The sequence below is a fragment of the Poecile atricapillus genome, chromosome 8, assembly GCF_030490865.1.
Source record: "Poecile atricapillus isolate bPoeAtr1 chromosome 8, bPoeAtr1.hap1, whole genome shotgun sequence".
NCBI lineage: Eukaryota > Metazoa > Chordata > Aves > Passeriformes > Paridae > Poecile > Poecile atricapillus.
Genome location: NC_081256.1, coordinates 7985861 through 7999887, shown reverse-complemented (window position 1 = coordinate 7999887; position 14027 = coordinate 7985861). Strand labels below are relative to the sequence as shown.

Sequence of the window (14027 nt, the reverse complement as noted above, 5' to 3'; positions counted from 1 at the left end):
CCAAGCACCCTGACTGACAGTCACTGATCCTGACATACTGATATCCTGACTGATACTGACAGTCACAGGTTGGTCAGTATTACCATGCTGCTCACATCTCCATCTCAAATGCATTCTTTTATTTCTCCAATTTTTCCCCTCCCTTGGATAATAGTCAAAACCTCCTTTAGAACACATGGTTCAATAGAAGAGATTTTGGTCTGCCACAGGGCTAGATCTTTGATCTGTCATGGACCTTACTGTTCCTGGGGTCCTGTCACAGCTGTGGCACAACCAGAGATTCAGCTTTTGGGGCTTACTTTCCCCCAGAGGACATCTGGGCTTCGTGCATTGTTTCAGGCAGAAATTTAGCCACAAAGCACAAAAAACTTTACTGACTTCTTTATACGCACAGGAAATGCAAGTTTTAGCCACAGAAATTCAGCATTGCTCCATTTAGAATATGACAGCCAAAGCTTAAGAAGCATTACAGAGGAAATGACAATTTGGGTTGACTGTTGTAATGGTTTTGCTGCTCATCTTCCTACTACCACAGCACACATGAATGAGAGTCACTTTGGAGTCCCTGTGTATTGCTTTATCCAGAGAAGGTCAAGAAGAGCTTGGCCCACATTTCAGTGGGCCAGCCTGTGCTGGCTGTGCATGCTGTGAGCTACTCTTTTGGGCATGACAAAATGGTTGTGTGCAGCAGAACAAATCCACCTGGCATGGGAGCCTGGAAATACCAGCATTGCTACATCAGCTGAGAAGTGAAATGGTAGAGAAAGGGCCTGGCCACTACACTCAGACACAGGAATTGAAAGGAGTCATTTCCATATGGTCACAGCCAGAATCAGACACTGAAAACCAACATTCATTTAATGGACAAATCCACAATCTCCTGATAATCTTGCCTTCTGAACTCCTTCCAGGAAAGCTTATAACACGCAAGGAAAAAAACACTCACCAAAATAAGCACTGCCCCGACCAGATCACATGTGCCTGGGAAGCTGTGCAGCACAAGGAGCTGCAGGACCATGGCGATGACGATCTCCAGGTGCTGCACAGTGCTCACCAGAGCGGGGTGGAACTTGCCCAGGGCATAGTAGACCCCCAGGAAGGCTGCAGTGGAGCACAGGCAGATGGTAAGGAGATAGCTCCAGGTTTCCCCATCCAGTGGGACGATGGGCTCTTGGAGCAGGAACATGGTGGATGCTCCCCACACTGTTCCCGTCCAGCTGAAAGTGAACAGCGCTGTCCACATGCTGATGTTGTCTTTGATGGACCTGTAGACTATCATGGAGAGGGCAGTGGTCAGACCTGCCATGACAGTCATGGTGTAGCCAAAAGCTTCCTTCCAGGTGCTCAGCAAAGAGTTCTCCTCCTTAACAATGTTGGGGATCATGATGAGACAAACACCGAACACACTGCCAACGACAGTGACTATGTCTATATAAGCCATTCCTTCATCTATGAGTAAAAAAGCCAGAATGGCACTGAACACTGTGGTGGTGGCCCTCCACATGATGGTCCCATTGCTGGGGGGCACTATGGAGAAGGAGGTGTAGGCACAGGTGATGGAGATGACATTGCAGACCCCATAGAGGAAGAGCCGGAGCCTGTAGCCTTTGGGGCCAAAGGGAGGCTCGTGGTGGTAGCACACAGCAGTGAGGGACAGCAGCTGCAGGACCGAGCGGATGAAAATCAGCTCCAGAGATGGCACTTTGGAACGGTCAGAAATTAACCTTGTGATCAGAGCCACGCATCCATGAGCCACAGCAGACCCAAAAAGCACTGCCCATGTTTTCCTGGATTGCAGTACATTTCCTTCAGGGAAATGTTGGGATTGTCCGACCTCGTCACATTTTGGCAGTTGTGCTGGATTGGTGTCTATTGCACCAAAAAAAGTCTTTTCTCTCTTTTTCCCATCATTCAATAGTCTTCTCTTAGGATTATCCTCCATAAATACTCCAGTATCTTCATTAACATCCTCGTATCCCTCTTCTCCTGGCTGGGGGTAATGAGAGGTGTATTTCACTGTTACTGTGCTGGGATGAATTTTCACTCGCTTTTTGACTGGGTATTTTTCGGAAGATGTATCCATTTCCTTAGAGAAATGCCCTGGTCTTAAGAAAAAAAATGGAGATACACTGTTATTTAATGAATAGTGAGAGATTCATTCGAATGTAAGTGCTTTTAGTGTTTACAAGCTGTTTTTAATCAACTAGTTCCAAGTACTAGTAGCCTGTTCCTGGTTTTGCTTTAATTTTCCACTGAGTAACTGCTAAATACCTTTGATGGCTTTGAGGGCCAATTGGATCTCCTTAAAAGTCAACCATGGCACTTCAGTCACTAATTTTTGAAAATAACATATTTTGTCCTTATGTATGGTATACATAATGAACTCTAGTATATTCTAATAAGAAAGTTCTCTTGCGAAGCTTTTTACCCTGTAACTATGTACTATTAATAGCTTACCAGTGTTACAAGATTACAGGAGAAATTTGGCTGGAGGAGATGACAGAGGGTAACACAGGGAAATAGGGGCAAGTCAGCAGTTTTCATATGGATATCAACACATCTTTGAACACAACCGGGACAGTGTTAAACCTTTCTGTCCATTTCTCACTACACAAACAGTGCCTGTGATGTGGGGTGGGGCAGTTGTTCAATTAAGTCAGGGGAATGTCATTGAAATGACTTTTCATACCATCTGTGCAGAGCTTTCCAAGTGAAGAGGCAGCAGAAGCAATGAAACCTTCCTTGCCTTCTCTTCACCCCAGCAGATAAAACCTGTGTAGACCATACCTGTGACAGAGGCATTTGATCCCAAGGCAGAGGGGGAAAACACCTCTTCATCATCTACATCTTCGATGGGCTATCTAGACAGAAACAACAGTTGCTCTCAGGTACCAGCAGGGAAGGTTACAACCATCTCGGCACAGAAAATAAAACCCAAGGGAGGCTCAAACCCCAAACCACTTTAGATGGAGAGAAAGCAATCAGTGGCATCCTGTCAAAACCACTCCTCAGCCATCTCCTAGAGTAACTGAGGGAACTGATCCAAAGAACAAGTGGTGGCTTGTGAGCTACGGGTCCTACAGCTCGACAACAAGCCAATCCACCCTCCCACGCCTGCTGTGCTGCCCCACGGGCTGCAGAGGAGAGGGAGCCCAGCAGGACCCACCCTCCCTGCCCGAGCTCCCCCCGAGCCGAGCTCTGCCAGCAGCAGCTTGGGCTCTGCGGTGGCACCGCAGGATGGCTACAGACAGTCCCTGTCCCCAGGGAGGGCCGCAGCATTCCTGGGGGTCCTGGAAGTGCAAGAGCACAGCTGCTGGCCAGTGGACAGCAGACTGTCGGGGACAACGCAGGTCTAAAGGTAATGGGAAAGTGCAGGCAATAGTTCGTCACAGAAACACTGAGAATACCGCGGCCAGGTTCAGCCTTGGCATTTTCTGTGCTTGTGATCTGTGACAGCCAAGCATTGCCCGTGTCTCTCAAATTAATTTACATGAGAATGGGACAATCTGCCTTTTTCCTCACAGGCTGAGTGTTCATTAACCCCCTGTTAGATCCCAACTGAGCTGTAGCCGAGTCCCTGCTCTCCTGCTAGGGCTGAACGGGAGCGGGGGCACGGGCGGGCACCAGTCCCAGCTCTGGAGGAAGCAGCAGCACCGGCTTGGACCTGTACGAGTACCAGGGGCTGAGGACCATCTCGAGTCCCCCTCGTCTCTCAGGAAGCCTTGCCCAGCACTGCTGTTCCCGTTTTTCTGCTGCAGACCCAGGGTCAGAGCACACCCAGCATGCCCAGCACGGTAAAGACTATTCCAGGGTGCCCGTGGGCAGCTTACTGGGCAAGGAACCTGAGAGCGAGAGGATGAACGCCAGGGAGAGCAAATAGAGCTGGGAATCAGCTGTGCTAGCGGGCCCTTCAAACACATCAACATTTACCAACACCTGCCAGAAATCTGCCCCAGGCTCACCTGATACCTTCACTTTTCCTTCAGTTAAATTGTTCATTTCCCAATCTTTTAACATGCAAATGTAAACCGCACTGAGGGAGCCTAGGAAGGCAGTGATTTTCACCTGCACAGCTTTTCTCACCTAGCATTTTCATTGTGCACTTTTGCCTTGCAGCCTTAAAAAAATTAAGACTTTCTTGCTTTAAGGCACAACATACTGGATCGTGAATAAAATAAGTGGGAGGAAAAGAAGACAAAAGTGGACAACAGGAATTATTATTAGATTGACGGTCGACCACTGGGTAAACTCATTCATCTCATTAAGAAACAGCTGGGTAAACGCTGCAACTGTTCCTGAAAACAAAACCAAAATAGCTCATTTGTTAGCATGAGCATACAACGGTAACCTTCTTGCTTCCTGGCTTTAGATTACATTTTCTTTCAACAAATAGTTGCAAATTCAACACAACGGTTGTGAATGTGGCACGGGACCTGTGCAATGTATTCAGGGATCTCTCTGGAGGAAAACAATAGATGGTGAGCGTGTAGCTCAAAATGGCTGTTCTGCACAGAGCTGCTCCCTCAGGACTGCTCAGCTGGGAACCAGAACAGTTGGCAATCTGGAAAGGGGAAGGGCAAACACGTGTGAAAGGCAGGAGATGGGAAGTAATAAAGAACAACAAAATAAATAACAGGAATGCTTAGCCCAAAATTTCATTTTCCCAACTAAATACTGAGTGTATGACAAATGTGATGCCAACAGTACATTTGTTTGTAGTTTTTGGTGACCTTGTTTTTCTTAACCTGTGGCATTTTCCATAGAGACTGGGATTAGGGCATATCCCAGATCCATTATGTGTGTCCCTGACACAAATTTAAAATAGACAGAAATCAGCACAGCCTATACAGAAAACTTGCTACTTCTCTTTCTGCCCATGCCTTTTGTGGAGATGACATGAGCTTTTTAGTGTTCCTTCATATCTGGAAACTTAATGTGGCTTATTTGCATTTTCGATTAAAAACACAAGTTGATTTTGAATCAAGTTTAATACAAGGCTAAAGATGAAGCACTATGTGCAAAATTCTCAAGTTATATAACAAAACAAACATTCCCAATTCTGATCGGGACACCCATTTAAATTAGCAGCTCACTGAAATCACTGACTTCAAAGTGTGAACCCTGTTTTCCCTTGGGGGAACAAATAATCAAATAAATGGCACAGATCATTGATAGAATACAAACCATGATTTCTTTTAAAAGAAAAAAATCCCCGAATACTGCCCTCCTTCCCTCAACCACTACAAGTGCTGGTTAGTCAGGTGGAAGTAGGTGATTATCTGTCCCCTGACTGCTGGGGCTAGATACTCCCAGCCTGAACTCTCCTTCTGTACCTGAAGGAACGAAGGCTTTTAAGTCTCGTGATTCTAACCACCAATCTTGAATAAATTCACAAAAAAATACTCTCATTTTCTACCAGATTGATTAAAATCAGTCATGTTACTGAAGTGTTATTATGAAAGACTCACAGACATGGCAATTCCAGCTACAGATACGGAGTTGGGAATGAGTCAGCTACCCCTGCACTCTGAAAGACAGGCCCCACAGGAATGCTTCTTTGCTCCTTCTGTGGAAAATCTCCCAATCCTCACCAGATAAGGCTGAAATTACCAGAGCGCTGTGAGCAGTCTCTACAGGATAACTACAGACTGACAATTCTCCCTGAATATCACACAAAGACCCACCCACCCCTGGAAACCCACGGAACTGACTGAACTGGTGCCACCTTCACTAAGCACACGTGTGCACTGACTTCTCCGCATAAGGGATTTTCTTTTGATTCCTTATCAGGTGCAGGAAAATCTCCAAAAGTCATGTTTCAACACCATTAAGCCACCTGGAAATTCTTAAGCGCTTCATACTTCAGACAACTGCACATCCTGAGGGATCTACACTTGTGTGGTGTACGAGTACCTTTATCTTTTTAGCCAGATTGACATAAATCAATTTGATCAAAAATACATTCCAAGAAACTCGAGTCTTTATTAAAATTTAATGAATAGCAAAAGGTATTTAAGAAAATGAAGGACCAATTACATGAAAGGAGTTTTTAGCACTTAAGCACAAGAGCAAATATTATACTCAAACCAACAAACCAATATCCTGTGTCTTCAAATTAATTGAGTCACATCCAGCAGCACTGCCTGAAGGACAAGCCAGCACAGCCTTCACTGAATAAAAATACAAACCCTACGCTAAAGTCCAAGAGTTGTCAGTACATTCCTCATAATATTTTGCTACCCAAAAAACGACCTCTGTTTGTGGTAGCTCACTGAAGCAACCTCCTTTGATGGGACATACCTTTAATTCCCTTTGCTTTCTCTATTCTCTTGCTGAATACCGTCTCCATTTGCAGCCGTTTCCATGAAAAAATACTATTTTCTAATTTCTCCATTCATGCCTGTTGCAGCTCCTACCTCTGCAGCAGCAACACTTGCATTGAGTGATTCTGGGAGAAGAGCCACTTTGCCTGCAAACTTCCCATTCCAAAAACCCTTATCTGAACAAACCCATAGCATTCAGATAGCAATTCCAGGCACGGGGGAAAGAACAGAGAATACATCAACACTGAAATATAGTCCCCTGCAGCAGAGGAAACCAGGAAAACAGCTTAGTTAGATGTAAGAAAGGCTTTAAGAGGTACATTACAATGGGGCGAAGCACGAGACGGCACCTTCGGTCCACGACAGCAGATAACAGGTCGAGATTAGAAAAACCTCACTCACTGCTTCGGATCCTCTCCCAACAATCTGTAACCCCCGGCAGCCAGCGGTGCTCGCGGGGTGTGCAGGAGGGGACAGTCGCCTGCAAAGCAACCGAGCCCGGGAGCGCGGCGAGGAGGGCGGCACCAACCGCGATGGCAACTGTCGCCGATAAGAGGGCACTCGTCAGAGGACGCGGGGCGTCTCCATGGGAACCCCGGCAGCGGCTCCAGGAAAGCCCCTCCGGGCAGGAGCTGGCGAAGGGCGGTGGCTGCCCGGGCTCTGTCCTCTCCGTGCCGCGCCCTCCGCGCCCGCCCCCGCCATGGCGGAGCGTGCCGGCCCCGCTCGGCCCCAGACACATCACTGCCACCGCCGTGGCGCCGCGGGGCCCGCCCACCCACCGAGGCACCGCCGCGGGCTGGGAAAGCGCTCCGGCCCACGCTGGGTTCTCGCCCCTGCTCCGTCGCGACAGCCACGACCCCCTTCCCTCGCCCATGTCCCTGGCCCCGCCGCTTCACGGGGCCCGGGGCCGTGGCCCACCCCCGCTCTGTCGTGACAGACGCCCCCTCCGCCGTTGCCGGCGTCCCTGCCGGCTCTGTCCCGACAGTCTTCCCCCCCACCCCACCCCCCCCCCCGGCGGTGTTGGTGGGCACGGGGCGCACGCGCGGCCGTTTCCGCGCGAAAGACGTTTTCCCGCGTGCCGCGCGCGCCGGGGCGGGGCCGCTTGCCCTCGTTCCCGCCCCTTCCTCTCCGCGCGGCGCGGCGGCGCGGGGCCGGGCGCGCGCTGCGGCGGCGCGGGCGGCAGGGGGCGCTGCGCGCCCGGCGCGCGGGGCGGCTGCGCCGTGGCGGGTCGGAAATGCCGCCAGGTGGCGGTTTAGGATCGCGGCCCCGCTGAGCCCCGCGCGGGCCCCGCCAGCGCCGCCGCCCCGGCCCCGGCCCGCGCCCGCCGGACCCCGCGCGCCGCCGCCGCTCCCGCAGCGCTCCCGGGGCGCTCCCGGGGCGCCGCCGCGGCGCGGCCCGAGGTGAGCGCGGCGCGCGGGGAGGGAGCGCGCGGGAGGCGCCGATCCAAGATGGAGGCGCGAGGGGCGGGGGCAGCGGGGCCGGGGCCGCTCGCTCGCTCGCTCGGTCTCCGCGGCGGCCGGGCCGGGAGCGGGCGCTGCCCGTGCGAGGAGAGAGGAGAAGGGGAGGGGAGGGAAGAGGAGGCGGCGCGGGGCGGGGCGGCTCCTGCCGGAGCAACGGGTCCCCCGGGCGCGGCGCTCTTCGCCGCCATCTCATTGTCCCCGCCGGGGCTTTGCCGGGGGCGCGGGGCCGAGCCGGGCCGGCCTCCCCCGCCGCTGGGCCTGCGCCCCGCTCCGGGTGGCGGCGGCCGCGGCGGGCCCGTGGGGGCGATGGGGGATGCTCGGGCGGAGCGGGGGTGGCGCTTCCGCCGCGCGGGGCTCGGTGGCGGCGGCCCCCGGCCGGCCCCGGGCGGCGGCGGAGGAGGGAAAGTTCCGGGAGCCGGTGGGCGGCCCGACCCGCCTTTGGCCCGGCCCGGCCCACGGGAGCGCCCGAGCGCCTGGCCGGAATCCAGAGGGGCCAGGCCGGGGTGCAGCCCCGGGGTCGGGGACCCCCGCCCGCCGCTCTTGTTGCTCATTCCCGAGTTTCCAGTGCGGTGGCCCCGGGGCGAGCGGCCTCCCCTGGGCTGGCCCGGGGGACGGGACCGTGTCACGCAGCCGTGGGGCTGCCCCGGGCTTTAAACGGGTGAAGCAGCGCGCTGAGCCCCGGGGGTGGCGGGACCGGAGCCGGGATCCAGGGATCAGTGGCTCCAGGAGCAGCCAAGTGCAGGCAGTGCCCTCTGGCCGGTGCTGGGAGTGGGGGAGAAGCACAAAACCAGGTTGGGGTCCTGCGCTGTTGGACTCAAACACAGCAAAGGTTGTGCATGGAGTAGTGGAAGGCTTCGGTGATGGGTCCTGGTCACTGGGTACCTGGCCCATCCCGGGAAGTGGTGGACAGCAGCACTCAGCTCTCCCTGTGTTCCTAGGGTGGAACAGGGAGTGTGAGCCGTGGCTGGGAGGAAGTGTGACTTGGGAGAAAGAAAATAGTTGTAGTATCCATGGAGCAGCTTAAAGGGACATGACTGCCAATACCAGTGTCAAAAAACTTAGTTTCTGGGAAGACAGTGTGAGTTTAATTGAACTGAATTGAGCTGCTTTGTAAGTATTGATTATTTTAGTTGCATTTCGTACAATTTTGTAGCTGCCCAGAGTTAATCTAGTGATAACATCTATTGTTGAGGTTGTTTAGGAATGAAAAGCCTTCTTCAAGTCACACCACCAATGCAACTGTTCTTAAACTGTGTCATATGTTTGGTGGGGTGGATGACATTAAATGTCTGGGTTCAGTAACTTTCCCATGTTATTATACTTGTCAAAAAGGAGTGGTGTGAGAGAAGGATCAATGCAGATTCTTTGGATCCAAAGCAGCTTGGTGTTGCCTAGTGCTATATCAAGGTTATCTGATGAGTGTTTTTACAGTATAACCCATCCACCTGTGAATAAATCACTGGGCCACAAGGCACTGTGCAGGTTGTATGTCAAAAGGTGTTTTTACCATGTGAAGAAGTTCTTCCTATTACAGAATTAGAAACCAGCTATTAGAAAACAGTTTATTCTTTCTTTCTTTTTTTTTCTTTCTGACTCAACTGTGGTGACTTTTTGTTGGAAAGCCTGAGAAAATGCACATAGGGGTGCAGAGGGTTTTGAAATGACACGCTAACCCGTGATGCAGCAGGATTTCCTTGTGAGCAGGAGCAGGGGGGCTGACTTCAGGATTGTGATTAATCAGAGAGGATGCAATTTTTACTGTCTGCTCAATAGAGAGTGTGCAGTTCAAATTCTATATTGCTGCCGCTGATGGACACATGGATTTACGTCAGTGAGAATGGGTAGTGGGAACAAAGCCTTTCTGAAGCTGGGTGAACAGTTAGTGCCAGTTCTGGAGGTTCAGAGCACTTCATCCATCTACAGCCCCTGCAGTCCATGGCCTCTGGTGCTTCCTAACGTTTTACAAAGTGCTGGAGTTACTACTAGCTCACTGAGGGACAGTATTTCTGGCCAAGTGTCCCCACCCAGTATGCTGTGGTTCAAAGTTGTGAGCGCAACTGAAACCCTGCCACTGGAGCTGTGTGACTGGGGTCTCTGAGCTTGTCAGCTCCTGTCCCTGTCCATAGCCTGTCCTTCATGTAGTGCAGATTTGTACGTGACTTCTTCTGCAGCTACAGTGCACCTTTTGAGAGTTGAGAAGGTTTGTAAACGATATTATAGCTCATATTTGGATGCACTGACAATGTTTTTTCCTTGGGGTAGTCCAAAACTCAACAAGTGAATATTTTTCATTTGAAAGAACAAAATGTACCTTGAGTTTGTGTTGGTGACTGTGGAATCTCTCGTTTCTTTTCCTTGTTTGTAAAGAAATGCTCTGATACAAGTTGGTGTACTGGTAATTTAAATAACATTTTAGTAGGCAGGTGAGCCCATAGAAGTGTAAGGATGCAGCGAGAGAAATGCTGAACTGAGATGACTTTCTAAGAAGAGTCCCTACACTGGGATGAGAACATGCCTTTACAGTAATATGGTGGTTTGTTTTCTGGTAACATGCACAAAAGCCTCTCCTACCCTGCTGAGAATTCCAGAGTACCAGATCTGTAGTTACCACAAGACATTGAAAGGGGCAAAATCCACTGAAGTTGTGCAGGAATGTCAAAGCCAGCATTCACATGCAGCAGTGTTGAATGGGTGATCAGCCTCTCTGGCATCTCCCCGTGCTGCACCTTGGAGTTTTGGGATGAGGCTCTGGCTTTTGGTGCTTGGAGTCAAACCCAGAAAATGCTGAATCTGGTGCCCAGATAAGGAAGTGCCTTATCTAAATCTGCTGTATTGACTTCAGGACTTAAAATGCCAGCTCATGTCTGCAAGATACTTCCTGCTTTCTTTAAAGTTTTGGGGATTTACTTATAGTCATTCTCATTTATCAGTGGAGTTGTGAAACTCCAATTGCAGGTTGTCATCTCTTGCTTGCAGTGGCACTCTGTCTGCTCATTTGGCTAAAACCAGAAAGGAGGAGAGTTGGTTTTTGTTCTTGGAGAAGAAAGGGAAATCCTACCAAGTTTGAGTTCACGAGCAGATAATTATTCTGTTGTTTCTATCCAGGGATATGCAGTATTTTGCTTTTCCATGCAGACGCAGTTTTGTTGGTTTGGGATTTCAGTATGTGAGCAGAACACAGAAACCTATTTCTTTGTTCCCTTAGAAAATATGTGGTTTGGAGAGTGTTACTATGACCTCTTGCAATTTTTCACTCAGAAGATACACTTTCAAAAATAAGTGCTGTTTTGTGAAGGCACACTGATTGTTTTTTTAAAGGCAGACTTCAACTTGCAGAAAGAGCTGAAGGGAAGGAACTGCAAGAGGGAATTTCAGCTGTGGTTTTGTAGTGACTTGCTAATTTAATTTCTGACATGTCCTGTTGGAAGTCTGTCTGTAGGCAATGGTTGCAGCATTTGGCAGCTCATGTGTCACTGTGAGAGAATACCCAGGAACTCAGGTTTGAAGGAAATGTGCTCCTGGCTTTACCAGCTTTGCCACATTTCCTTGTTTGCATCCCTGCAGGCATTTCATAGTTTGGAAAATGCTTTTTAATAATAACAGTGTGCTTGAAATAGGATGCCTTGGACAAGAGATCCATCAGGGCCCAAACAGTGTCACCTGTGTCCTGTTCTGAACTGTAGGTATGATATGAACTTGGTAAATTTGGTAACACTGCCTTAATTTTGGAATATCTGGGGAGAAAATGCCTATATTGAAATGCAGGTAATTCCAAATGAAGTACAAGTAGGGCAGATACGAGGCTTTTCATGCCTTCAGGCCCCTGACTTTGGTGGGTGCTGCTCTCTGTGCCCAGAGCTGGGAGCCATGGCTGCCCAAAACTACCAGCACCTGCTCCCTGACCTGCTGCTCATCCTGCCCAGAGGGGAATTTGGTCTTAAAAGACACAAAAAGGTTGCACATGGTGTGGTGGGACATGCTCTCAGCCACAGCTGTCAGCATTATTAGACGTGAAGGCTTGATGTGGGAGTGTATTGTGAGCTGCAGTCACACAGTTATTAATAATTTATTTCAGAATTAGGTGCAGGAGGTGGAATTCTTAAGCCTGTCCCCCTTCAGCTGAAGGGCAGGTTGTTTCAGGTGGTTCTCAAAAGTCATGTTTTACTAGAAAGCAGCATGAGGGAACACCCAGCCAACTGTGTTCCTTGCTGTGCAAGGTTTCAGCAGCAGATATGTTATTTATTCTATAAATAAATCTAGTGAGTTTATATTCTGTAACTCTACAAATGGCAGACTTGTATTATATTGGCAGGTTAGCTGAATGAAAACAGCATTGACAGATTGTTCAGCTCACAGGAAAAAGATATTTCTTTGTGGAGTTACTTAGGAATTATGCTGTGTGTCAGAAATGTTTCTAAATGTCATCTGTTTTTTTACAATAAAATAAAAAAAAATCCAACCAATTAATCTTGGATACATTTTTACATACTAAAGCATACCATGTGGAGGTGTTTTTTGAAACCAAAATCAAGTAACAAGCTGAGTGTCTGTTTGCTCTCCCCCACATGAGGGTTTCTCTCTTTCTTTTTAGGGTTACAATCCCCAAGGACCTGGAAGATACCAACATGTTTGTGTTTATAAGTGGAAAATGAAACTTCATTTGCAAATGGGTAATGAATTCCACCTTAAATGCATACTCAATGTGCCAGTTTTGCATTGTTAATTTCTAGATTTATTCATTAAGAGCACATGAGCTGGTTGCTGCCAGTGGAATTGCACAAGATGGTTGAGCTGCTCTGCCAGCCTGCCTCAGCTGAGAGGAATCTGTGTCTCCACAGCTGTACAGATCTCCCTTCCCTTTGTGCTGCTGCTCACTTGACCTTCCCTGGAGCTCAATTCCCTACCTGGCAAACTCCTCTGCTTGGGAGGGAGGTTTTTCTGCTCAATGAGTGAATGGAGTCAGGCTGTCAGAGTCAGGAGTTCAGAGAAGTGATGCAAGGTCAGTGGCAGGAATATTTTTGCAGAAAAATGGTCCTGGAATGGGGATCCTTCAGGCGGAAGGTTCATATTGGCTCAGCTGTGCGTGCCTGTGCTGGGTGTGGGTGTTCAGCATGGAGCCCATTGCTCAGTGTAAGGCTGGGATTCTGTGGGTAACTCTGACTTCACTGAACGCCCCCTGGCAGCTCTGCTGCCTGCAGCCTGTGTTTGTTCTTCCCTTCCTGTGGCTGGTCCTGCCCTACCAGAGTGGCCTGGTGCCATCAGCACATTGTTGGCATTCTTTTCTGGATGGAAGTGTCCCAGTCTGGCCTCCAGCTCACATTCCCAGTATCCTGGGGCTGTTTGGGTTGGAAGGGACCTTACAGATCATCTTGTTCCATGTCCTCAGGGACACCTTCTCCTGTGGGACTCCCCTGGGGCTTTTCTGAGTTGTCAGAGATGATCACTTGGTTTGCTCTTTGTCTCCTGTCCCTTCCCCAGGTAACCTGTCCATGCACGGCCTGTTGTTGCCATGGCAGCTATATTTCTTTAAGGGCCTTTTCTGAAGAATCTTGTTAAATGTCTCTTGGAAATTAAAGCAGGCTTTGTCAAGTACTGTCCACTGGTGTAAGGGAGGGCCTTGTGAGAAATCCTGTAGATTTGTGGAACTTGACTTTCCTATACAAAAAGAAGGTTGATTTCCCTTTCTAAATACTGTAGTTTATTTAGTTGCCTGCAGATCTATTTTCTAGAATGGTTTCTACTAAATTAGGCTCACTAGGCTGTAGCATCAGTGTTAGGTGAGAGAGTAAACATAACTATAAATTGTGTTCAAGAGTAAGCACTGCTTCAAGCAGTAGAATTTTATTTTGAAGGCTGTTTTTTCCCAGTTCAATTATGTGACTTCTTTGGTGTCTGATAGTTTTGTTTTTCCGATACCTTTGCTTTAATAGGACATTGCTTGTGGGAGAGGAATTAATCATCTCTCTTCTAAAAAATTAATATTTTTAACAATGGAGAGGTACTTACATATTTCAGGTTCTCTGTTTTCCTGAGTTCAGTGGAAATTGGTCCATGTACTGATAATTATTGATAGTGGAGAAAAGGATAGAGAGAAGGATATATGCACAGAATACTCACCTGTAGGCCTGTTCCCTTTGGCTTCTGGGCTTAAAGAAACCCAAACAAATGGTTGCAGTGATACTGTAAAACAAATAATGTAGCACAGGGAGTGCAAATCACCACTGCACAGATCATCCTTGCACGC

At 49.1% G+C, this 14027-nt stretch overlaps 2 protein-coding genes across 12 annotated transcripts in view; one reads left to right on the top strand and one right to left on the bottom strand.

Annotated features, from left to right (window-relative positions):
- Positions 1 to 351: 351 nt before the first annotated feature.
- SLC35G2 (solute carrier family 35 member G2) lies at positions 352 to 6863 on the bottom strand. Of its 10 annotated transcripts, none has more exons than XM_058844431.1 (3): positions 6726 to 6863; positions 2788 to 2861; positions 352 to 2105 (listed from the first exon to the last, which is right to left on the bottom strand). In XM_058844431.1, exon 3 carries the CDS (start codon positions 2081 to 2083, stop codon positions 854 to 856), a length of 1230 nt encoding a protein of 409 aa, XP_058700414.1. In that variant the 5' UTR covers positions 2084 to 2105; positions 2788 to 2861; positions 6726 to 6863; the 3' UTR covers positions 352 to 853. The 10 variants fall into 10 exon arrangements, with proteins under 10 accessions (XP_058700414.1, XP_058700417.1, XP_058700416.1 ...); XM_058844434.1 differs by having other exon boundaries at positions 2788 to 4561; positions 6726 to 6852; XM_058844433.1 differs by having other exon boundaries at positions 2788 to 4561; positions 6674 to 6791.
- Positions 6864 to 7595: 732 nt separating this feature from the next.
- Positions 7596 to 14027, top strand: part of STAG1 (STAG1 cohesin complex component) — a 163874-nt gene continuing 157442 nt past the window's right edge. The window contains exons 1-2 of one of the 2 annotated variants that reach the window (XM_058843429.1): positions 7625 to 7723; positions 12375 to 12453. The gene's annotated coding sequence lies outside the window, so the exon portion shown is untranslated. Of the gene's footprint in view, positions 7724 to 12374; positions 12454 to 14027 lie in introns of both variants that reach the window. The other variant, XM_058843430.1, reaches the window with a different exon arrangement.